Source organism: Macadamia integrifolia, chromosome 4, assembly GCF_013358625.1.
Source record: "Macadamia integrifolia cultivar HAES 741 chromosome 4, SCU_Mint_v3, whole genome shotgun sequence".
Lineage (NCBI taxonomy): Eukaryota > Viridiplantae > Streptophyta > Magnoliopsida > Proteales > Proteaceae > Macadamia > Macadamia integrifolia.
The window spans coordinates 17,720,578-17,745,216 of NC_056560.1; the positions used below are offsets into that span (position 1 = coordinate 17,720,578).

Here is a 24,639-nt window from a genome sequence, read left to right on the forward strand (position 1 = left end):
CAATAGTGTCATTGGTGAAGGGAAGATGAGAAATTGCAGGGACATTGAGAACTATCTTAATTTCTGAGATTCAGGTCAAACCTGGAAAAGACGAGAGGCATTCCATAGCCGAGATGAAGTAGGGACTCAACAGGCATCCTTCCTGGATGGATACCTCTCGAGGGTTTAAAGGAATCAAAGCTGCTCCCTTCAAACTTGATGGCAAAGAAACACACAAATAATTTGCAAATCATATAATTGGTTTTCTTCAAGTACTACAGAGCAAATGAGTATTAACTATATATGTAAAAGTAGTTGACAATAATAAAAATCTGAGTTTAAAGTAGCAAAGTGGCACACGTAAATAATTGTTGTTCTATCCAAACAGGGGGAAAAGAAGAAGAGATTACAGTCTGAAAAGCTTGCAGTTAAAAATCAAAATAGTAGAGAGCAAGAAAAAGAAAAAGAATTGCAGTCTAAACGGCTTGAAGACAGGATAAGCAAACTACTAAAGGGTAGCCCATGATAAGAGCAGAAAAATAACCTTCGCCCCATCAAGGAAATGGTTGAAGAGATTTAGTCAAATGAGTTGAATTAGCTAGCTAGAGCTAGCACGCACGCACGCCCGCCCGCCAGAAAAATAAGAAGAGATTAGAGTCTAAAGAGCTCGCAGAAAAAAAAAAAAAAAAAAAAGAAAAAAAGAAAAAAAGAAAAGAGGAATCATAGTCTAAAAGCCTTGAAGACAAGATAACCAAACTACTAAGGAGCAGAAAAATGGAGGTACGGGTAGTCCATGATAAGAGCAGAAAAACCACCTCCGCTCCATCAAGGAAATGGTTGCAGATATTTAGTCAAATGAGTTGATCTGGTACTTCATTTACATCGACGCTCACTTAGATATTCTGTCATATCAAATGGATCGCTTTCCGATTCACTAAACAAGTAGTGCCTGTTAAATGGAAAAACAAGTACACCAATGTTAATGCACACAGAAGGCATTACAAAACTAAAGGGAAAAAGGGAAGGGGGAGGAATACACAAATTTCGAAGTTTTCTTCTATATATTGCAGAAAAATTAACCAAGAATCTACCTTGGACTAGTGGTGTTCACCAGCCAAAACACCCGAGCCCACATTAACTTGCAACTTGAATCTTCATAATTTTCACTTTCTCTAGCTTCTAAATGGTAACTTGATCAGAGTACAAAAGTAGAACTACACATGGCCACATTAATTTGCAGTTTGTTTCTTTGTAAGTTTCATTTTAATGGGATCCTGAACAATGATGACTTGATCAGACTATAAAAGTAGAATTGCACTGCCACATTAATTTGCAGTTTGTTTCTTCTGAATTTTCATTTGATCCTGCTTCATTAAATGATATTCCCTTCTAGTAACCCATTTAAGAATAGGAATTCTGACTGGTAACTCCGTCTGAGTACAAATATATTGACCCCACATGAACTTGCAGTTTCTTCATATTTTTCTTGCTTCATTGAAGGATATTCCCTTCTCGTAACCCAGTTGAGAATAGGGATTCTGACGGCAACTTGGTCGAAGGACAAAGTAGAATTGCATGCACCTCTTGAAAAGAAGTTTTATTTCTATCCCACTGAATCCATGTCTGGAAGACGGGAGATCAGATCATTTAACTCGATGAAATCTCCCTCCAGGCTCACAGAATTGGATACTAGCTGATCGGTAACATTACCAAAAAATATGGTGCCCCCACTGACAATTCCATTGGAAGATTCCACCTGCATAACATCATCATGATAAGACACAAGCTCAGAAATATTCTGGCCAAGCTGAAAGAGTAGACAATTCTTAAAAGGGGAAAGGCGGGGGGGACTGGATCCTTTCCAAGTTACACAGGAAACTTAAACGAGTCCATGATATATTATTCCTGCTTCCAATAAATTTATCATAAAAAAAGAGATCAAATTTGAATCATTGTCGTGTAAGAAATTAATGCCGCTAGCTATGGTATCACTATTTGCTTGGATGAAGCTCAGCTTGAAATTTCTAGGTAGAGAATAACGCATCTTGACTAAATAAAATCAAAGCCCCATGGCTTGGGCCTTGGAGTGTCACAACTGGGATGCATGGGAAAATAGCTGTATCAGTATCACTATGGCTATGTTTGGTGGTAAGGGAAATTAAAGGGAAGGGAAGGGAAGGGAAAGGAAATTTTCACTCTTAAAAATGAAATATATGTAATCATTACCCATGTGACTTTAACATTAACTTTAAATCATTGCATATTTGGTTATAAAATTTCACTTTACTTTGCATCCAAAACCCTTTGCTATAATATGTAAAATAAAAAATTACGTGTAAAATATATCATTACTAAATATGGTTAAAAAAATTAAGTAGTTTATACAATCATACTGGGTAATGATTATAAATGTTTCTTTTTAAAGTATGAAAATTTCACTTCCCTTCACTTTAAATTCCTATTGCAACCAAACGGAGCCTATGGCAATACATGAGTCTAAACCCTCCATAGCTGAAGGTTTTTCTTGGATTAGATTTTGAAGATGGGAAAACAAACCACAGGGAGGGGAAAATGAGTTCAGAGAGCATTCAAACCAATCAGAAAGTTAGTCAGGGAAACACATGGAGAAATACTAGTCGAGCCATCGAGAAAGTGCAAAGAACAGACATAAATAACATAATATAAAGCTTCAATAAGTTATAGCATGTTCTAGTAGAACACCCCCCCCCTCTTTTAAAAAGTTCTAGGAAACACAAGACAGTTAAAATGGCCTTACCAGCTGATCTGGCCATGGAACGGTCATGGGGAACCGAAAGGCATCATCAGAAGTTTGTTGCGCAAGAACTGAATCATATTGCTCACTGATTGAATTCGTTAGTAACCTCTGGATCTCATTTTTGGTGCCAAAAGATGTATCTGCATGTACTGATACTTCACCAATGCCAGATGTTGAGGCTCCATAATGTTGTTTATTGTCACGCATTGCAGCAATACTTTTGTCAGTGCAAGAACTTGGGACATGATCTGCGAGCTTAGTTCCAGGACAAGATTTAAATACTCGACATAGGCAAAAAGAGTCCTGCACGTGGAAACCGAGGTTGAGGCCATATGAAATTTTCTTTTGCCAGTAAAAAAATTATTAATTTGATTACACAATTGGATTTCCAAATATAAAACAATCACACACTGAACTCCGAAGATTTTTTTTTCCAATTTAGTGAGGAAATCATATTATGAAGGATACTATTAAACAAAGGAGATGGTTTCCTGGTCTGGCAGTCCACATAGACAAACCTTGGTCGGATGCCTACTTCTGCCATGTGGCAAATTGGATTCAGCTGAATTTTGTGAACAGATAGACCCAAAGGTTCCCTGCTCACATGATCAAGTTTCAGCCTCAAACGGACTTCACCAAGTGGCAAAATAAGCATTGAAAAATCAGAAGATATCTGATAGTGATTGGTATCAGTAGGTGTGCATGGACATACACACCACAGGAATGCATGCCAGTACATGGGGGTAAATGAATGATTTTGGGTGTAAAATTTGACATGACCAACTCTAGGTATTCAATGGCTGGATTTTTCATTGACGTTTCCACATAATAGAATTAGGTGTCCAGACCAGAGACACCCTTTACTTGGTCTGCTAACCAGGGACACTTTTGCCATAGAACAATTATTAGAAGTACTATCAAAATAAAGATTACAATGTTATTTTAATTTGGCATAAAGATCACCATCTGGATTGTTTCTTGCTCTCATGATGTTTCTTGGGCCTGGAGAAAGATTTTAAAGTATCGGCATCTTGTTTCTGATCACATCCAGTCATCTCTTGATGATGGTATGGACAACTATCTTTGGCTTGATAATTGGCACATTGAAGGGGCACTCATTTCTAAATATGGACAGAATTAGCTATGATGCTGGCTTGATAGACTTGCTAAGGTGTCTTCCATCCTTCATGATGGATCTTGGCATCCTGGCCCTAACAATTCACTTAATTTCATTGAGGTTTGGAGCAAACTCCTTAGCATTCACCTAAGACCTAGGGGTAGTGGGGATAATGTTCTGTGCGTTACAAATTCTTCACAAGAATTCTCCACTTCTTCTCCCTGGGATCTGGTGAGATCTAAAGCTCCTAGAGTTCCCTGGCTCAAGTTGGTTTGGTTTAGCTTAAACATTTCTAGACACTGCTTTATTGCTTGGAGAGCTATGACAAGAATGCTTCCTATTCAGAAGTTTCTTGTTCAGACAAATTTGTCAATTCCCAATTGTCGTCTCTATTGGACTCCTTGGAAAGTGTGGATCATCTATATTTTTTCAGTCCTTTGTGAAATTCTACTTGGAAATGTATTCTTAGTAAGTGCTGGCCAAAATGTAGGGTTCTTCTTCCTTTTGAAAGAAAATGGAGAAGGTCCATAAGGTATTTAATGGCAAATCTTCCTGTGACTCTCTACGTAAGCTGGCTTTCAGTGCAGTTATTCATCATATCTGGTGGGAGCTTAACAAAAGAAGATGGACGTCCTAATCGCGTTCAATTGAGCAGATTTAGAATGATATCAACTTTGAGATCAAGAATAAAACACTGCTAGAAATAGGCATATGGCCTATTCTTGGGATATAACTCCCTTTCCCCCAAAATTTTGATGTATCCTAATTTGCTTTTGTTTCTTCCCTCCCCCGTTGTTTTCTTATTCCCATTTTTCTGCTTTTTTGTCTCCCACCCCCCACCCCCCACCCCACACCCCCCACCCCAAAATTTTGTTGCTTCCCCCTTTTTATTAGTTGTTTTCTTTAATTAGGGGTTTCCCCTTGGTTTGCCTTTTTGGCTTTGTTCTATTGTTTGTTTCTCTTTTTAATATATTTCCATTCACACCCCACCCCCAAAAAAAGGAAAAAAAAAAAAGGAACAAGAAGAACAGGGGAAAAAATGTGCTACTTGATCATGTTGAGCACCAACTTTCATCTAAATGTTATATCTATTGAAATCAGGTTGTCATTGAGAGGAGGGTGAATCAATGACATAGGCCTTTAACAACTTTTCTCATCGATAGGGGGAAATCTCACACGCCGTGCTGACAGACATTCACCACATCCACACAACCACCCAAAAAAAAAAAAAAAAAAAAAAAAAACCACAGAAAGCATACGCAAGACAAAATGCGTGGTTCACCTACGGTGTAAATGACCACTTGTGCAACAACCCAAGTCCGGACGTATTACAATGCATAATACAAACTTTAATGGTACCCACTGCAGGGAGCACCAACCCTTAGTTTGTGGCACCCACCACAAAGGAGCTACAACACTTGATTTATGTAGCTAGAACTACCCAACTTTATGTGGCACCCAACACAAAGGAACTACAACCGGCTACCAAGCACTCATTTGGTAGCTACAAAGCAAATGGCATATACAAATGCCCAATTTAAGCCCATAATATCAACTGTGGCATTTTATCAAACATCTTTCCTACAATTCAAATCACAAATACACACGTGAATGTGAACAAGGAGATTACCAAAATCGATGATGTATCTCCTTCTCCTTCCTTCACTCACAAGCTTCACCTCAACAGATTTGGAGCTTCAATCATCATTCTTGAATGGGTAGAACTCTCCATGTGTCTCATCCACAAACCCTAGTGCTGGAGGGCCGGTAAGGAAGGGAAGAGATCCCTGAGATGCCTCAGAGTTGCAGGGGAGAGGGAAAAATCGCACAAAGAAAAGAGGGGGGCAGGCCCGCAAGCTTCAAACACTCAACTCATAACTTCATGCTTTTTAATCTGCCTAAAAACTTGTCCATCAGTTGCATGCTTATATGAGACAAAACCATCTCAACATAGAAACCAAAGAGAAACCTATTCGACTAAGGAATAGACTCAAATTAGGAAACAAGTAAACTGATTCTAATCCAACTCTTAAGTCCAACTTAAAATAGAAGATTGCATAATATTCCTAAATGAATAAAGCTTCCTAAAATATTATCAGATTCCAAAACCTCAAATATGGATCCGGTTCATCTCTGTCTAGATACCCAGATGGGTTTGGATTGGTCCAAGGGTGTGCATCTGCATCATGTAGGTTTGTTGGAAAGCTCTTCTTTTCCCTCTTTCACAAACCCTTGATGATGCCCTAATTCTCTTGAAGAATCCTTAACAATCTTGATACCATGAAGCTTCATTGTAAGGTCAAGGGAAATCTTTGTGGGTTTGGATCGGTCCAAGGGTGTGCATCTGCATCATGTAGGTTTGTTGGAAAGCTCTTCTTTTCCCCTCTTTCACAAACCCTTGATGATGCTCCTAATTCTCTTGAAGAATCCTCAACAATCTTGATACCATGAAGCTTCATTGTAAGGTCAAGGGAAACCTTTGTGGGTTCTTCTCTTTGGAGACTTTTCTCTCGAGGTTTTCTCACTTCAAAAGCTCTCTCTATCCTGTTCTTCTGATGTCTTACCTTCTCTTTTTTTTTTTTTTGGTACTAACTAACCTCCATGTAGCACATGACACATTAGAAGAGTTAAACTTGTAAGACCCACCCATAAGGACCATCAGTGTTTTTCTGCCATGCAGTACTTGGTAAGGTAGTTATAACTCTCTCCAGAACTCAGATTGACCTGATTCTTGTTCCAAATTAAAGCTAACTTTGAGGGCTACAACTCTCATGTTTTGTGCTTCAACCCAAAATGAGTGCACGAGGTCCGAAATAGATCTTGAATATGATGCGCAAAAACAGCTTCGGGAAATGCACGGACCATGTCTGATGTTCTTGCCATAACTTTCAAATCTGATATCAGATCAATCTGATTCAAATTGCATATGAAAGCTAACTTGATTTCTCACAAATCACAGATTCACCGTGCAAAGATTAATATAATCTATTCACTGCTCGACAAAAACCTGCAGCCTTCAACTTTTTATCTTTTCCCCTGCAACTTGTGTTTTTCTTCACAATGGCATCTCTTCCATTTGCACATTGTGAAGGTACCATGAGTATTGGCCAACTGAATGTGCTGACAACAATGACAACATCTATGCGTATGTGCTTCACAATATCCACATCTACATTCTATTGTGCGACAAATTAATGCATTCAATGTCATATATTACAAATCATTTTCTTTAATCCTGTCTGAAGATGGATCCAACAAATATTCTTCTCTCAAGAAGATAAGGTGGAAGAAGGAGCAGGCCTCAGTAGGAAATGGATCTAAAAAATGAAGGGAACAAGGGAGACAAGGACATACCTCAAAACCATGACACTAAAGAACACATTTTAACTAAAAGTGGTAGAAGGAAATGCAATTTTCTTTCCCAAATCCACATTATATATATATATATATATATATTTTCTAATGATGCACGTACTCGGAAGTCACATTAGCTGAGATCCATTATTCTGATAAATTTTTTAAAGCTATTTATTTCTTTACCAAACATTCAAAGCCACTTTCCACATATTAATTTATTACTTACAAGTTTAAAAAGCCTAAGTAACCATAGCACTAGAAGATGGCCTTTTCATTCCAAGATATTGTACGATGATACACCAACAACAAACTCAGCCTTATCCCAACTTCATGGGGTTAGCTACATGAGTCTGTCCAAAAACAGAAAAGTAAAAAAAAGTAAAAGTGAGTAAAAGGAAAAGAAAGCACAACCAGCAACTCAGGAAACTCTCAGCTAAATGGGGTTAGCTAAATGGATCCTTGCCCTCCAAAAGACTCAATCTGAGGCCATACTTGGGATAAGGCCTAGATTATGCATGTCATTCCTCACATCTTCCTCTATGGTCATTTTAAGCCTGCCTCTAGCTCTTTTAGCTTCTTCAATCTAGATAAGATCGCTCCTCCTTACTGGGGCATCTTTAGGCCTCCACTAAACATAATGACTTTTTCAAAACTTACAATTGATTGGGGCACCCAAATCAGCTCGAATATGTTCATTGTTTACCTTATCTTTCCTAGTTTTGCTACACATCCAACTTAACATCCTCATCTCTACTACATATAGCTTTTTAATGACACTTCTTAACTGCCCAGCATTCCACCCCATACATCATAGCAGGTTGTCCAGAGTCCTATAGAATTTTCCTTTGAGCTTTAAAGGAATACGTGGATCGCACAACACTTCAATCGCACCTCTCCACTTCTTCCATCCCACTTTAATTCTTTGTGAAACATTATCATCTATGTCACCTTCATTATTTATGGTTGATCCTAGATATCTAAAATAGTCACTTTGCGGTATCTCTCTCTCTCCCCTTAATTTTCACCACATCATTATCCATCATAGTGCGACTAAAGTTACACATCATATATTCTGTCTCCAATCTACTTACTTAAAACCTTTTATTTCCAAGGTTGATCTCGATAAATCCAACTTGGGCATTGTTTGACAACGTTCCATTTCTGCCTAAACGGAGAAACAATCTAAAAAGCATTTGATAAAGTTGTTCCGTTTCACCCATTTCTAGAAACATAAATCAAAATTTATGCCTATTTACAATTCTAGAAACGATTTTGAAGAAACAAGTTGGACTTGTTTCGTTGTTTCTAGAAACGAATTTGAGGGAAAAAAAGGTTGTTGCGCCTGATAAATCTCTCAACTATTTAAACCTAAAAAGAGGCAACCGAACCCTCTCTCCATTTTGGCCATCTGATGATACTATTGGGTTTTTTAGTGGCATTATGTCCGCAAAAAATGTTTGGAGAAACAGGTTTATCAAACACCAAAAAATCCGGTTTTGTTTCTAGAAACGTGAAAAACCGTTTCTGCTGTTTCTAGACACAGAAATAGCAGAAACGTCATCAAACGGTGCCTTAGTGTTAATCTTTATTTTTGTCTCATCCACCAAAATGATATCATCGGCGAAAAGCATACACCACGGGACCTTGCCTTGAATGTTTCTGGTTAAATCATCCATGATAAGTGCAAATAAATAAGGGCTTAAGGCTGATCCCTGGTGTAACCCAATCATAATTGGAAAATCACTGCCTTGACCTCCCACAGTTCTCACACTAGTCACCACACCCTCATATACGTCTTTCATTATATTCACATACTCGACACCCCTCTTTTCTCTAGTACATGCCGGATTAAATCTCAAGGGACTATGTCATAGGATTTTTCAAAGTTAATAAAGACACAATATGGGGATCCTTCTTGCCGGCTCCATATCTTTCAATGAGCCTCCTTAGTAGGTAAATAGCCTCTGTCGTGGATCTATCAAGCAAAATATCATATTGGTTCTCTGAGATCTTAGTTAATCTTCTCAGGTGAGCTTCAATAACCTTCTCCCACAATTTCATAGTATGACTCATTAGTTTTATGCATCTATAATTATTGCAGCTCTGAATATCACCTTTAAATTTTTGTAGACAGGGACTATAATGCTTCTCCTCCATTCATCTGACATTTTCCTCATGTTCATAATCTTATTAAACAGATTTGTCAACCAAGAAACCCCATGAAGTCCTAAGCTCTTCTACACTTATATTAGGTTCTCATCTAAGCTTGGTGTCTTGCTTACTTTCATCTTCCTCAAGATATCGAATGATGATACCAGTCATTATTTATCGGTTAAATAAATTGGAGATAAAATATTATGAAATTTGATAATACTCCATTAAATCAGACTACTTCAAGGATCTAAAATGATAAAGAGGCAATAAGTATATCAACACAAGTGGTAGGGTACCTCCCTTCCCCCACTTAAAGTATTTATCTCCTCATAAAACCCTTTTTACATTCGTGTTTACTAATTTCTGAATATCGTAAGTACCAAAAATGTCAAGATTGACATCTAACAAAAGCAATGTTGTAATGAAGTAATTACCACTCAAGAAAACTAAAAGAAGCTGGACAAAGAGAAACAGAGATACAGCTAAGAGATAAGTATCTCGTACAATTCAATTGTTTACTATTGTCGAATACTTATCTCTACCTTATCTTCTAAGTTCTAATTCTCTTCCTGTGTTGGAAGTTGGGTAGACTCCAGATGTGATTCATTCTCATCTGTAGGAAATCTAGTTTCCTATCCCCCAAACTATATGATGTAGTAGCACTATCGTGGTTGAACCGATACAACTACGAGTGGATATGGAAACCCAAACCAAGGCGGAATTGACAAACCCGAGTTTTTGGACCAACAAGAGTTGTGATGGGGACATCTATGTATACCAGTGGCGTAGGCGCAAGGCCCAGCCACATGTGCACTCCATCTGGCTGGAGGAAAGCTAGAAGAAAGAAGAAGGAAGACTGCTAGTCGAACTCTACTGTGAGAAAGAGGAAAGAGACTATCACTGGCCTCTTTCTCTCTCTCTCTCTTATCGCCCAGATTTTGTGGGCCCCACTGATGGTTTTGTTATTTTAGTAGTTTATTTCATAGTATCTTGTTTATTTAAGTATTTGAATTAAGTAGGAAACTGTTTTATTTCCTATTTGTTTTTTTTTTTCAGAAACTTCTCTAAAATTATATTTCTAGGATTAGCCTTTTTTTTTAATAACTATTTCTCTATTTATGTGTAAGGCCATTGGCCATCTTTTTTTAGTGAATGAATAAAATTTGTTTGAATGCCAAAAAGCTGTCACCCCTCCCTCTCCCACGATCTCCTCTCATTCTCGGTCTCTCTCCCTTTCTCGCCTCTCACTTTCAACGCCTCTTTTCTCGACTTTTCTCTTTCTTTCTCTCTCGCAATTCTCTCTTCCTTCTCGTCTCTCCCTCTTTCACTGTATCTGTTCTCTGGTTACTGTCATGTTTGCTGCAGCTACTGAATACTACCGATTGAAGACCATCTCAGTTGCATAAAGCCCATCGGAATGCTGCTGAACACTTCTTCAACAAACTAGAGTTTTCCTTTCATCAAATAAGGTGGATTGCACCTCTATTTGGGAGGACTTCGACCTCTCCTTTTCTCCTCAGAACGGGACAGCGTTGAGGTAAGTAGATCCTCACTCCCATCCCACTTCCTTGACTGTTTACTACCTCCCTGTTGACCCTACTGAAGACTAAAATTAACCTCTGTTTCAGCCATTATTATTTCCCGCTGTCCTTTAGAATTATCCTGCTGTGTTTAAAACCTGTTACTGTTGCTCTTATATTTTCATCCTGCTGAATTTACATACCACTGCTGTTTTCGTACTCAATTTTCTGTGATTAAGAATGCTGCTGATTTCTTTAGTAGTTGAAAGATGTAAGGAAGAGCATGATACTTAATCTCTGAATTCTTGAATTGATTTGTGCCTATCTACATTATGTTGCCATGTTCCCTTCCCCATATTCCCCACTTGAAGCCTAGGTAGTTTATATGCTTTTCTTTCTAGATTAGTATTGATTGCTACTACTCTGTTTAACAGTCCTCTAATTCATGCATGCTAATTAATGTATTGTGCTGTTCTCTGTTAATCCCAACCCCATTCTAAGCCCTTGTGAGTCTACCTCTGTCCACGTGGGTAATACTTGTAGGAATCCTAGTTGTCTAGGTATCCTCCTACATCAAGTTGGTAGGGGTTAATTAGTCATATGGAGATATTTGGTAGGAGTAAGCTACGTAGGGGCTTCATCCCTCTCCCCCACCCCCCAAAAAAAATAAAATGTAGGAGTCGTATTTCAGTTTCCTTGTCTGATATTATTTCCATTTTCTATGTTTCCTTAGTGGAGTCTATGTGGTAGTTCTATTTTTTAGGATTCCTTTTTTATGTCAACATCTTTTGTTAGAAGGTAGAAGAAGTGGTGATGTTCTTTTAATAGTCACCATAACAAGTGCTTTCACATTTTACCCCTCCCTTCTTCCTCTATTCTGTCCTTATTTTATCTCGCACTCCAAGTTTACCCTGATCAATAAATACAATCCCTTTTGTATTGTTTTCTCATTTAACTACCAATCACCCCTTTTAATTTTTGGTTAATTACAAAATCAGCACTCTCCTTACAAGATAATTACATAACTACCACTATCTTTTGTTGTTGACCCATTAGAGCTTGGGTGAGCCCATAAGCGATCTGAACTGGTTTTTTTTTTTTTTTTTTTGAAACTCTGGATTACATCACTTGGTATCAAAGTCGAATCTTCTCCATACCCTGACCATGGTGGCCAATAGTGAGATCATTTAGTGATATAACTCTCATAAGAAAGATGAAGGAGCCATTGCCCATCTTACAGAGCGGTTTACTCTTCCTTGGAGAATTCCAACCACTCACTGAGGTTTAGTGTTCACAACCTCAACTCCACGGTTACTTCTCTTGAGACCATAATGGCATCCCTGCAGGTTTCCATTGACAGAAAAAGGTGGATTGCTCGTACCTGGATTTCTTAATGAGATAGTCATTAAATTTCTGGCTTGATTGGAGCTCAAATTGGGATTTCCTTGTCGAGCTTGCAGTTCTTCCGCTGCTGGTTCAATGCCAAAGGTTGAAGATGATCTTTCTTCCCCCTTCACAATATGCTTGTCTCTTGAATTAATTTACTTTAATACCCCTCCCTTTATTTCATTCTATCGTGTTGCCCATATTATGCCCCTATTCCAAATTTACCCTTGCCTATCAAATCATCAATCATAGACCCTTTATGCACAAACCCTCTTGTTTCTCCAAAAAGCGTTTTAGCTATTCTCAATAATTACAAGAATGCCACTGGTCCTTATATTTAAGCTATTTGTTAACTAGGTGGGCTTATAGAGACCCAAAATAGGGTTTTGTGACCTAGTTTCGCATGATTTGGTATCAAAGCATACCTGGCCATGGATTCCTTTGAGCTCAGGACCAGAGTTTGCTTGCCTAATGGAAAACTTGCTACTTTATTCATTGATGAAGGGCAATGCGAGCATTTTGACTTGCAGCTTATGGTGGGGATGTTATCAAAGAACAACGAGATCATCATAGACTTTGAGGATGATATCTTCATTGAATTCTCCATTTCTCAGTATTATTGTGATCATGCTTATTTTGAAGTGTTTGATTATTCTAAATGCATTGTTAAATTGGATCAAGATTGGTTAGAAGAACGAAGAGGTGTCATTAATTGCAACAGAAATTTGTGCACCCCATAGCATTCTCACATGCGCCAGACATACATTCTTCAAGGATTTGGTGATGAAGTGATGTTGATCTGGTTCCAAATCTGGAATCGGTTCGCTTATGGGCCCATTCAAATAATAGAAAAAAGAAAAAAAAAGAACTAATAGCAGAAATAGTAAATAGACTCAAGTTTTCAAAGAAGATGGCAATTCTGTAAGTAGATAGAAATTTATAAAGAGTGGCAGACTCGTAATTAATGAGTGTCAAGTGACTGGAATGCATATTTTAGTGAAAGGGGAAAACTTGGAAGTGAGTGAAAGAAAGGGACAGATTAGAATAAAAGAAGGGAAGGGGGGCCATACTGGAAATTAAAGACTAAATAAGACATGAAGGGAAAATCGTGAGAGAGGGGTAGAGGTCCAGCTCCTGTACCTAGTGGAAGTCATGCAGGTAGCGGGAAGAACTTCCTCAAGAAGGTTGGGACTGACCAGGGATTTCAGATGAAGAGTCCCATCGCAAGGCTCTCTTGATTCACACAACCCACAACTGGAACCACAACCCAGGAATCACCAATGATGATCTGAATCAATTTCTGGCGGTAGATGTGCTGCTGCTCGATTGCAAGTTTCGATCACACAACTGACGGCGGAATCTCGAGTTGATATTCGGAGGTTAGACTCACCTTGGGACCAGCTTTCTTTGACTAGAACAAAAAAGCAAACAGAGATCTCTCGGTGGAGTTCCAGCAAGCCCTTCTCAGATCGGTACTACTACAGGCATGATGAATCGTAGCAAGGCCAGGTAAGAACTTGGGTATGATCTCTTATCAGAAGTGTTATTTGGAGCGAGAAACTTGATCAACTAAGGAAGAACAACAAGAGATAGGAAAGACAGAATATCAAAGAGGGAAAAGAAGGGAAGCATGCACAGCAACCATGGTTTCAAACCAAACAAACATTCATTCAAAACCAATTCAAACTGTCCTCCATCGAGCTACATCAATATAAAGGGCAACCAAAGTGTAAAAATGGAACCTAATAAAAAATGGAAACTAACCTAAATTAAAATTTAAAATATAAATGGAAACCCCCATACTAACTTGACCGACACCCTACTGTGACAATAAAGGAAACAAATAAATAATCATATTACTAAATTAACCCCAAGTATTCCCATGCCCAACTGCATCAACTCTCACGGTTTCAAAACGACTCTGTCGAGTTAGGCCGTGCTCCCAAGATACCCTTGTAAATCGTTTGTCAATGAGGTGGCACCATGGTTCAAGATCTCGGCGAGATCTCGTTTTTCTAAAAAGACGAGTTGGATGTAGAGGCGAGCTGAAAAACGGGTCATATCTCGACCGAGATTTCGAGATCTCAACGAGATCTTGCCCCATAACTCGGTTTCGGTCCAGTTTCGGTTCAGTATTGGTCCAACCAAGGCATATAAAGCATGGTTTCGACCCAAAAGGTGAGATATTTCACTGGTTTCTCCTGAATCTCACTGGTTTCGACTCTTGGAGCTATTTTTTGTGAGAAAAACACCATAAAGCTATGGATTTTGTGTTTTTTCTTAGAGATCTTTATTGAAGCAAAGATCTTCAACCTGGGTGGTGGCTTTTCTTCTCAAGAACACTTTAAGGTAAAAATATCTTCCCAAACCCATATTTTTCATGAAACATCATCAAATCTTGTTTCTTACCATTGATTTTTTTATATGTGATACTACTAAGTGTGATCTATAGATTCATGGAAGAAAAAACTATTTTTCTGTTTTTTAATTAATTCTTTTATTTTTCTGTTTAAATAAATGTTTTTCTTGCAAAAAAAAAAAAAAATGAAAAAAAAATTATTTATATATGATGTTTGTTACTCAATTTTTTATATGTTGGTCACCGAAAGCTGATCTACAGCCTCATGGTGTCTATTTCTTTTCAGTCAATAAATTAATTAATATATTTTCTGAAATATAATATATATAGAAAAAAATATGAAAGAGAATCTTTTTTGTATGGAAAATTACTTTAATGTAGTGTAAATATTGTTAGTATATTTTGAAATGAAAATGGTGCTCTTAGTTGCACTCTACTATACTTCGTTATTAAATATGATATTATTATTACGAAAAAAATATGATTTAAAATTAAGAAAAAATTATAAAAAGTAGGGGATTAATATGTAATAGCTATACGACATCGAATAGTTGTTAATGCATGCATTCATTAAAATATAGTGTTGATGTTGAATAGTCATTGAATAGTTGTTAATGCATGCATTCATTAAAATATAGTGTTGATGTTGAATAGTCACTAATTCATGCACAGACTTTTATGTAATAGTGTTGAAGTTGGAGCACAATGTCTACTAGTGGAGGTGGAGATGTTACATGGTTACATAGAGATCCAATGTCAGATGACAAAAAAAAAAAAAAAAAATCGAAGTGTAGGAACTGTAAGAAAATGATAAATTCTGGAGGTACCACTAGGTTGAAGCAGCATTTGACAAGGGGTACAAGAATGTTGCCAAATGCCCCCAATTTTCATATGAAGTGCAAAAAGATATGCAGCGGAGCCTATAAGGTGCAAGGTCAAAGATGGCAAAGAGACAAAGGTTGGATCAAGAACTTGACGAGGCAGTCTTAGAGAGGCACCCAACTACAGTTGATCTTGACTCTAATGACTCTGATTTTGATGGTGATTATAGGCCAGACATGGGGATGACAAAGGTAGAGTGGAGAGAATTGCAACTAGTTAAGACAACGAACATGATCTCTCATTAAATAGAAAAGGTTAGGAATCTAGAGATGAAGAGAGTAGGTGGCTCTGGTTCTAGAGCAGCTACATCAGATGTGCCTCACACAGAGGAAAAAAGGAATAAGAAGCAGAGGAATGTTGATGCAAGAGCATTTTGTTTGAGATTTTAAAATGTAACCGCAAGCGTACGGATCAGTGTAGCTACGGGTTGAACACAGGGAGAGTAGCCACTTTATTTTTTTGCTTCTTTTAATAATGCGAAATGAACCGATTAATGATTGTGATCTAATTCTAATTACCGTCCTAAACATATGTATCTAAAATAATATCCTAACCATTCGTCATCTAAGAATTTAAACATGCAAGCCACGCAATTAAAATTAAATAAATAAATAGCTGAAAATAAACAACCCACACAATTAAAAAAAACTATAAAGGAAAAAAAATGCTGAAATAAAATAAAGTAAAAGAAACGGGATAAAGCTAGAGAGAGACTCACAAGTAGGTTTCTCTACTTAGCCCGAGAGATGCATCATAATATGAGCTTCCCTACTTGACCAGAGAGTCACTTTTACAAGGGTTACTCTATTTGGCTTAAGGGAAAGGGAGACAATTAAAATAAAAGCAATAAATTGATGGTTCTATGGCTAGGAGGGGCAAAGCCAACACATACACTAGCCATGAACCTTGGGGGAAAGGGATAGCAATAATGTAACGACTGAAATTAAAATCCTAAATTAAGAAAAAAAGGGTAGTCAGAAAAGGGAATGAGAGGGAGGAGAGAAGACTACTGAAGGAGCCTACTTACTTGAACTTCAACTCTTGAATTGAAAACTTGATCGATTTGAGATACTACCAGTACTAAAAACCAGATCTGGAATAAACCAAATCGGAAAGTTCTAGGACTAGAGAAAACAAATCTGAAGAAAAAAATTGAACTTGAAAGACATGCTTCATAGCTTGTTCTTGTCACCTAGAACTAAGCCTAGAACTAAAACTTGAAAATTACAACTGCAATTGTTTAAACAATAAAAATAAAAGACTGAATAAAAAACAAAAGTGCTTGCATCAATTGAATAAAAAGAACTTACAAAAGTGTTTAAAGCATAAACCTAGAACTAGAACTAGAGAAAGAGATAGAGCAACTAAAAAAAAACCCTAAAAGAAGAATGAAGTGCCTCCTCCCCTTGTGTTAATTCTATCATATAGAGAATGAGGAGGGAAGCTAACGATTTTAGATTCTAAAAAAAAAAGATTTTTTTTATCTTGTTGATGAAGTGGAGGAGAGAGAAGAGAGAAAACGTGCGGAGAGAGATCTCCCACGATTTTTCTTGTCTTTTTTTTCCTATTTTTTCTCCCCTTTTTTTTTCTCTTCTTGCGCAAGAAACCCTCTTTGGCCGATTTTTCTTGCTTGGATTTAGACAATATTCTATTTTAATGGGAAATTCCACCCATGCCCTTGTCTTTTCTTTTCTTTTTTTCTTCTTTCCTATTTTTTCTCTTTATTTTCTCTCTCTTCTTCAAACTTGCGTACAACCATCTTGGCCGACCTCCTTTAAGTGATGAGTTAGGAGAGAAAATCTTCTAAAAAAAACTCAACAAAATGACAGCTAAGAGGTTCGAACTTGAGACCTCCTAATAGGCAAGGGATTTTGCACACCACAACTCACCAACTACGCTAGGTAGTAGTTGTTACCAAAAACAAATCTTCAATCACTTAAGGATGTGGTCCATCGATCCTTGTTGGCAATTGGAATATTCCTTATACCCTTGGGACAACTGCAGATGGGCTGGTTTTGCATCTCGATTCAGTTCTAATCCATTATTCTTTTTCTTACCCGAAAAGAATAATCACTTGTACGGTTGACCAAACGAATGTGTACTTGCAATTGAACACGTCCATCTAGCTCAGAATTTCGTCCTCTTTGCAACCATGAAAAGAAATTAGGACCTCTTTACGTGTAAAATTGGAGATATAGCGCCCGATAGTCCTTAAAGACGTGAAAATATAAAACCTGTAAAAAGAAAGTAAAACCCAAGGTAGCTCCATTCTAAATATGTAAAATGCATGTTTTACTACACTAGATTTCACACATAAATGTGCTCATCACATTTTCAAATGGGCCAACAACCCGGTCCAATAAACCCACAAGCCTAAGCCAAAGGATAGAAGCTGGAAATAAAAGTTGCAGTCCAGGATTTTAGGGTAACTTCACGGCGACACCTATACCAACTTAGTAGGAACTAGAAGTCATGCCATACATGGATGGAAAGGTCTAGAAGTCTATTTTTTAACCCAAAAAAAATGGTGCCTCATTTTCTATTTTCTAGAGGTAGTTATGACCGTTTGATAAAGTGTGTCTGGGCTGACTACAGACTCTTAGAATTTCAAAATTCATCTTTTTAGTCCAACTTCCATTCAAATTCAGTTCTAGAACTTCTTGGGCACTTCAACCATTATATTTTTAGACTCTTCAAGATGTGAAAAATGCCTTTCAAGGTTCCCAAGGTCCTTTTCTATTGGATATTTGTTCTCCTTCCCAATGTTTGTCTTTCCAATTAGTCTTAATTTCAATTTTGGAAATTGCCTATGCTTGGAAGGTTGTTCCATGCTCATCTATATAAGCTTATACCAATGAATGGAATGTAGTTTATTCATAATTTGAGCCTTTGGCCTTTGAGAAGAAGTAGTTCTTCTTGAGTTCTCTTATCCCTTAGCTGGATTTCCTTTGGAGGCGAGTTCTTTTTTTCTTTTGAAGTGATCACTTGTGTTACCTCCTAATCCTCTATAATTTTCTGGCGTCAAATGTGGATGTGCCTTTCAGGAGAACTCAAAGTGTGAGAGGTGCCACACCATCATCAACACCCCGAAGACGACATGATGATCCTGATGAGGTCCTAAGGCAAGATCCCTTGAAATTTAGACAACAGGATACAAGATAAAGAACTATGAAGCAAGCGTGGGGTATATGGAAACAACAAATTGGGAATGCAATGTCAAAATGGTTTTTCTATAATAGCATCCCAACTAATGCTACACAAGGGACATATTACCAGGCAATGATTGACACTGCAGGAAGGGCTGGTCCAGGAACAAAGGGGCCCACTCCTTATGAGCTGATGAATGTTTATTTGCCTCAGCAAAAGGAGTTGGATGAGTACATTAATGGCTTGAAGACTCAGTCAGAATAATGTTGAGTTATTGTGATATGTGATGGTTGGACTAGACCAACTCGACAGTCCATCATCAACTTCATGGTATATTGTGATGAGAAGATTGTCTTCTTAAAGTTTGTTGATGCATCCAAAGAGAAAAATGATGCAATGTACTTATGCAAGTTAATGAAGGATGTTGTACAGAGGTGGGGCCTGAGAATGTTGTTCAAATTGTGGCAGACAATGGGAGCAACTTCAAGAAAGCGGGGGGAGAGACTAATGAATAGGAAGAGCAAAAGCATCCACCTTTTTTGGACACCATGTGCTGCCCACTGCATTAACTTAATGCTTAAAGACATGGGGAAGAAGTCTTTGGTAGCAGGTGTGGTTGAACGGGCAAGACAAGTGACCACACTTGTTTACAACCATGGATATTCTCTTTCTTTGTTGAGGGAAAAATGCGGTGGAGATTTGGTAAGGCCAGGCATTACTCAATTTGCAATCAACTACATTGCATTGAAAAGCTTTCAGGATAAGATGGTTTGGTTTGAGATCCATGTTTGCCAGTGAGGAGTGGTTTGGATGGAGGGAATCGGGTTCGCCAGGTGGTAGGGCAACACAGGCCACCATCTCTAGTGAACAATTTTGGCAGGATGTGAAGAAGGTCCTTCCTATATTTGGCCCAATTGCAACTGTCTTGAGGTTGGTAGACTCAGAGAAGCAGCCTACCTTACCATGTGTATGCTGCAATGGAGAAGATGAAGGAGAAGGTGAGAGCATCTATTCCTAGGGGTGCAAAATCCTACATCAAAATTATTGAGAGATGGGAGAAACATTTGATGCATTTGATGCATCCACTGCATAAAGCTGGTGAGTTTATAGACTTACCTATAATCCAAGTTAAAGACTTACTTTTTACTTTCCAGTCAATGACAAGTTATTTATGGAATTCGTAGCGTATTATCTCAATCCTAAGTTTCACTACAAGTACAATCTCAGAATTGATGATGTATTGATAGAAGCAATGGAACTGGTGGTGGCAAAGTTGGTCCCTAAACCTGATCTACAAGCAGCATACAACACTGAGGTGGGTTAATGTTTAAGATATGTGTAGTTTCCTAAGTGTTGATGAATTCCCTAATGTGTACTAACTTGTATTCATTGTTTGAAATATATATAGATAAAGGAATTCAGGGATGCTACTGGGAGTTTTGGTAGGGCAGCAGCAGTGGTTGAAAGACAAAGTACCGCCCCTGGGGAATGGTGGGTCCTACATGGAAAAGATGCACCTAACTTGAGGAAGATAGCAATCAAGGTGCTCTCCCAAACTTGTTCTGCATCTGGATGTGAATGCAATTGGAGTACATTCTCACTGATCCACACCAAGAGGCGCAACTGACTAGGTCACGAAAAGCTACAGCAGTTGGTGTTTGTGCATTACAATATGAGATTGAAGATGCAGCACATACGTCAAGGCAAGGAGGGTAGCCGTGAACCAATTGAACTTGCTCACGTTTTCCAAGAAGGCTTCAATGATGAGGAGGATCCCCTATACCAATGGGTGAAGGATCGAGGTGAGCCACTTATGGATCAGCTTACGGGTATGCCTGACCCCATGGTAGCTAGTCAGATGGGTACTGACGTGGATGAGTATATGTCTCAAGAGGGACGTGGGCTTTCATAGATACCCAGGCCTTTCGAGTCCTAAGCTACTGGGGTTGATGTGGAGCTTAAAACTGTTTGGTCACAATCCAGTAATGATGAAGATGATGGTGGTGGTGGTGTTGCAGGTGATGGTGATGGTGATGGGGGGATGCGCGAGAGGTACCATTACACTGAATCGAAGCAAGAGCCGGTGCGGTTCACAGGAGAGATTCAATTCACTCATGCCACACAGGACATGGACCATGGTGCACGTTCCCCCACACCATACAAGAGAGGCTCACGTCGTCGATTCATAGCTGGTGGAGAGGAAGATAGTATGGACTCCGTGGACATCTCTATTAGGATCTTGACTGACACTCTAAGAGGCTTAAGCATAAAGAGTGGTATTCTTGGGGAGTCGTTGCATTCACCGTCAACTATATATGGCACAGTGACAACTGGTTGTCAATTTGGCCAGTTTGGACACCAACAGGCCAACTCTTTCCCCTCTACCATTGAGTATGAGGGTTAGTCACACTCCCAGATTGGGTTAGGTTTTGTGGATAGCATCTTCAGGGCTCCAGAGCCCCAACCATACATGCCGGTTCGTGTCTATCAAACACCAATCAGCAACTATGGATCTCGCTCCAGCTCATTTAGTTTCAGAGATATCTACCTAAGGATTAGGTATCTCCAGTTTGTCGATGATGATGTTTATAAGGCTACTGTGGCAGACTTTGAGTATTACTTCTGTCATATCATGACATGGTCAGCCTTTGTGCTTCAATCAGAGCAAAACATACTTTGACATTAGCATCAACAATATGGCCCGGCACTCATTTCAGTACTAAGAGTCTTGGTCTCTAGGATGGAATCTAAATGTCTAGTTGTTTACTATATCAGTATACTTTACGCAGCTATGTTGTCAATTGTTATATTAATTGTCGCTTATCTTATGGCATTACAAATTTTCAATGTATATGACTCATCAATCATCAATAGTAATTAGAAATTATGGCTTTTATATTTTAATGATTATGTTGTATCAAAATGTTGATTGTGGAAGGTGGATTGATGAATATATCATACTAGATGAAGGGTTCGAAGACTCACCGACTACTTACATAGGGTACAATGTCATAGTACCAATTTGAGTTTGATTTTTAAAAAGCTGATGTTTCCATTGTGTTTAGAATGACTAAAATAGGATAAATACATAATTTCAGGGGTTACAAAGGCCATATACCCACCGAGATCTACCAATGTGATGAACGCCAAAAAAATACAAGATCTAGATGAGATCTCGGCTTTTTTTTTTTTTTTACGAGATGTGTGGCAAAACCGAGATCTTGATCCTTAGGTGGCACGTATCTCAAAGCAAATGGTGGGAACGTAACTCTAAGAGGAGGGAGATTAGGTTGACGTGTCACTGGAGCAAGAGACAATCACCAACGTGGCATGTCTGACAACGCATGTAGCGTCATTAAGAACGTAGGCCTCCTTTCACCTTGATTGTGTTCCATGCACCACTATAACAAATACCAACATGTCGTTGCCACGGTCACCCTAGAAGGATGTCACAGTGCACCAATGGAGTGACTAAGCAAGGCACATGGCACTGTAATGGCCCGAATTGTAGATGTACTTAAACAACTACAATGGCCTCTTCCTGAGCTGTAGCTCCAAAACCTCACACGTGTATCTTCTTGAAAAGTTGCTTCTGTGGAAGGTTGTGTGCTCGAAAAAATTAAGCAGAGATGAAGTTTGCTTGTCCCGATATCAACAATTGTATGAACATCAATAGGATAAGAACCGTGCAAGAGATACCCTTTTGTCTGAAGAGAGGAAGCCTTATCAACTAGTCTGTTGGAGGATGATGTAAAACTAGCAGAATGAGCTTCGACTTCATCATCATAATCAACAGCACATCTTCATCAAAAGGATAGGGATATAAATCAAGATCAACATTCTTGTCTGTCAATTGCTTCTCTGCTACATCCACAAAACGAGTCTTATTGGGGCATTTCTTGGTGTAGTGACCCTTCTTGCCACAATTATGACATTTGATGTTCTGTTAAGTTTGTCTCGAATTCTTAACCCGTTTTGAAGAATGACCAACTCCGACATATTTTGGTGGCTACCCGAATGGAAAGTTTTCTGAGATTTGTGATGGAAGCAGACTAGTTAGGCCGATAAGCCCAAGCCCGGGGCACAACACTGATCCCGCATAGGGGTGCGAGGGCCTAGCTCCTGTAGTATGGTTTGACCCAATGGATCGACCCGCGACTTAAGGGAGTATACAATGTACTATTGTCTTGTTAAGCAAGTCATTGTAATTTGGGGGTGGTTTTCGAGCTAGGGATTCAGAGCAAGTTTTCTCGCCATTGCTTGGGCGTAATCTCTCGTCTACATAGTGAAACATCTTCTTCGCCCGAGGACGCAGCACACCACATTAGTGTGTGAACCTTGTTAAATCTCTGTGTTGTGCGGATCTATCTTGGTTTATTTTCGTATTTGTTGGTGTTTGCTATAACATGTTCTACACCCAATTACTATATTTGTTGAATTTTGGCCTCTTTTCTTCTACTCTATGAAATTCAGGGTTCTTTTCCTCCAGGTGGTGCAGCTCTATAAATTGAGGGAGTCTTAACCAGACTCTTCCAATAACTGGACTTCTCTTCAACTGTCTTGGCATAAGTTGTTGCCACATCAACAGACCTGAAATCGGTGTTAGCTAACTCGAGTCAGATCTCAATACTTAGCCCGCCATATACCTCATAACTCATTGTTGGTCTGTTACCTAAAGTCGACACCTCAAAGATAGTTTGTGAAACTTAATGGTGTAGGAATCCAAATTTGTGTTGCCTTGTTGAAAATTAAACAATTTATGAAATATCACCTTCTCATAATTAGGAGGAACAAGTTTCTCAGTCAAAATCTGCTTCAGGACCTCTCAATTGGTAACAGTCCAAGTTGCTTGACAAACTTGAAATGCAATATCATCCCACTATGAACATGCAGACCCAATAAACTTGGTGAGGATGAGTTCACACTTCTCATTCGAAAGGGATTTATAAGTAAAAATCCTCTCAACTGTGGTAAGCTAGTCAAGCAATTCTTTGGGCCCCTTTTCACCACTAAACTTTGGAATCTCAACTTTGATGCCATAATCTCTATCAGAAAATTGCTGTATAACATCCTCGGGTACAACTGGATTAGGTTGCAACCTATAAGGTGTATCTTCAATGTAATGTATGAATCTAAGGAGGTGGGGTAGATGATCCTTCTTCAGCTCGTTTGTCGGACCACTTCATAAAAGCAATCATCTCTTTCATAAACTTGTCAAGCTTGGCCTTATTCCTCTCAAGCCTGGCATCAATCTTCTATTGATTCTCACCCATGACTCGTTCACTCTTAGCTAACTCATGATACAATTTTGTAACACAGCATTCGTGACATGAGCTGCCATGGTTAGGAAATTGCAAGAAATTTGCTCTGATACCACTTGATGTGGATCCGGGTTCTAAATCTAGAATCGGATCACTTATAGGCCCGTCCAAGTATTAGATAACTCAAATCAAAGAACTAATGGCAAATATAGTAAATAGACTTAAGTTTTTAAAGAAGATGGCAATTCTGGAAATAAATAGAATTTTATAAAGAATGGTGAACTTGTAATTAATGGGTGTCAAGTGAATGGAATGCACATATTAGTGAAAGGGGCATACTTGGAAGTGAGTGAAAAAAAGGGACTAATTAGAATAAAGGGGAAGGGGGCAATACTGGAAATTAAAGGCCAAATAAGACAAAGGGAAAATCGTGAGAGAGGGTTAAAGGTTGTCTTCAACCTCCAGCTCTTGTACTTAGCGGAAGTTATGCATGTAGCGGGAAGAAGAAATTCCTCGGGAAGGCTCAGGCTGACCTGGGATTTCAAATGAAGAGTCCCATCACAAGGCCCTCTTTCACACAACCCACGATTGGAACCATCAGACTAGAAATCAACATGGATGATTTGAATCAATTTCTGGCAGTAGATGTGTTGTTGCTCTATTGCAAGTTTTGATTCACACAACTGACGAGGTGAATCTCG

At 38.6% G+C, this 24,639-nt stretch overlaps 1 protein-coding gene across 1 annotated transcript in view; it reads right to left on the bottom strand.

Annotated features, from left to right (window-relative positions):
• Positions 1-246: 246 nt before the first annotated feature.
• LOC122075575 (NAC domain-containing protein 72-like) overlaps positions 247-24,639 on the bottom strand; it is a 33,130-nt gene continuing 8,737 nt past the window's right edge. The window contains exons 2-4 of the mRNA XM_042640648.1: positions 2,756-3,058; positions 1,071-1,735; positions 247-928 (exon numbers count right to left, since the gene is read on the bottom strand). Coding sequence (XP_042496582.1) covers positions 1,583-1,735; positions 2,756-3,058 — 456 coding nt within the window. The 3' untranslated portion in view covers positions 247-928; positions 1,071-1,582. The remainder of the gene's footprint in view (positions 929-1,070; positions 1,736-2,755; positions 3,059-24,639) is intronic.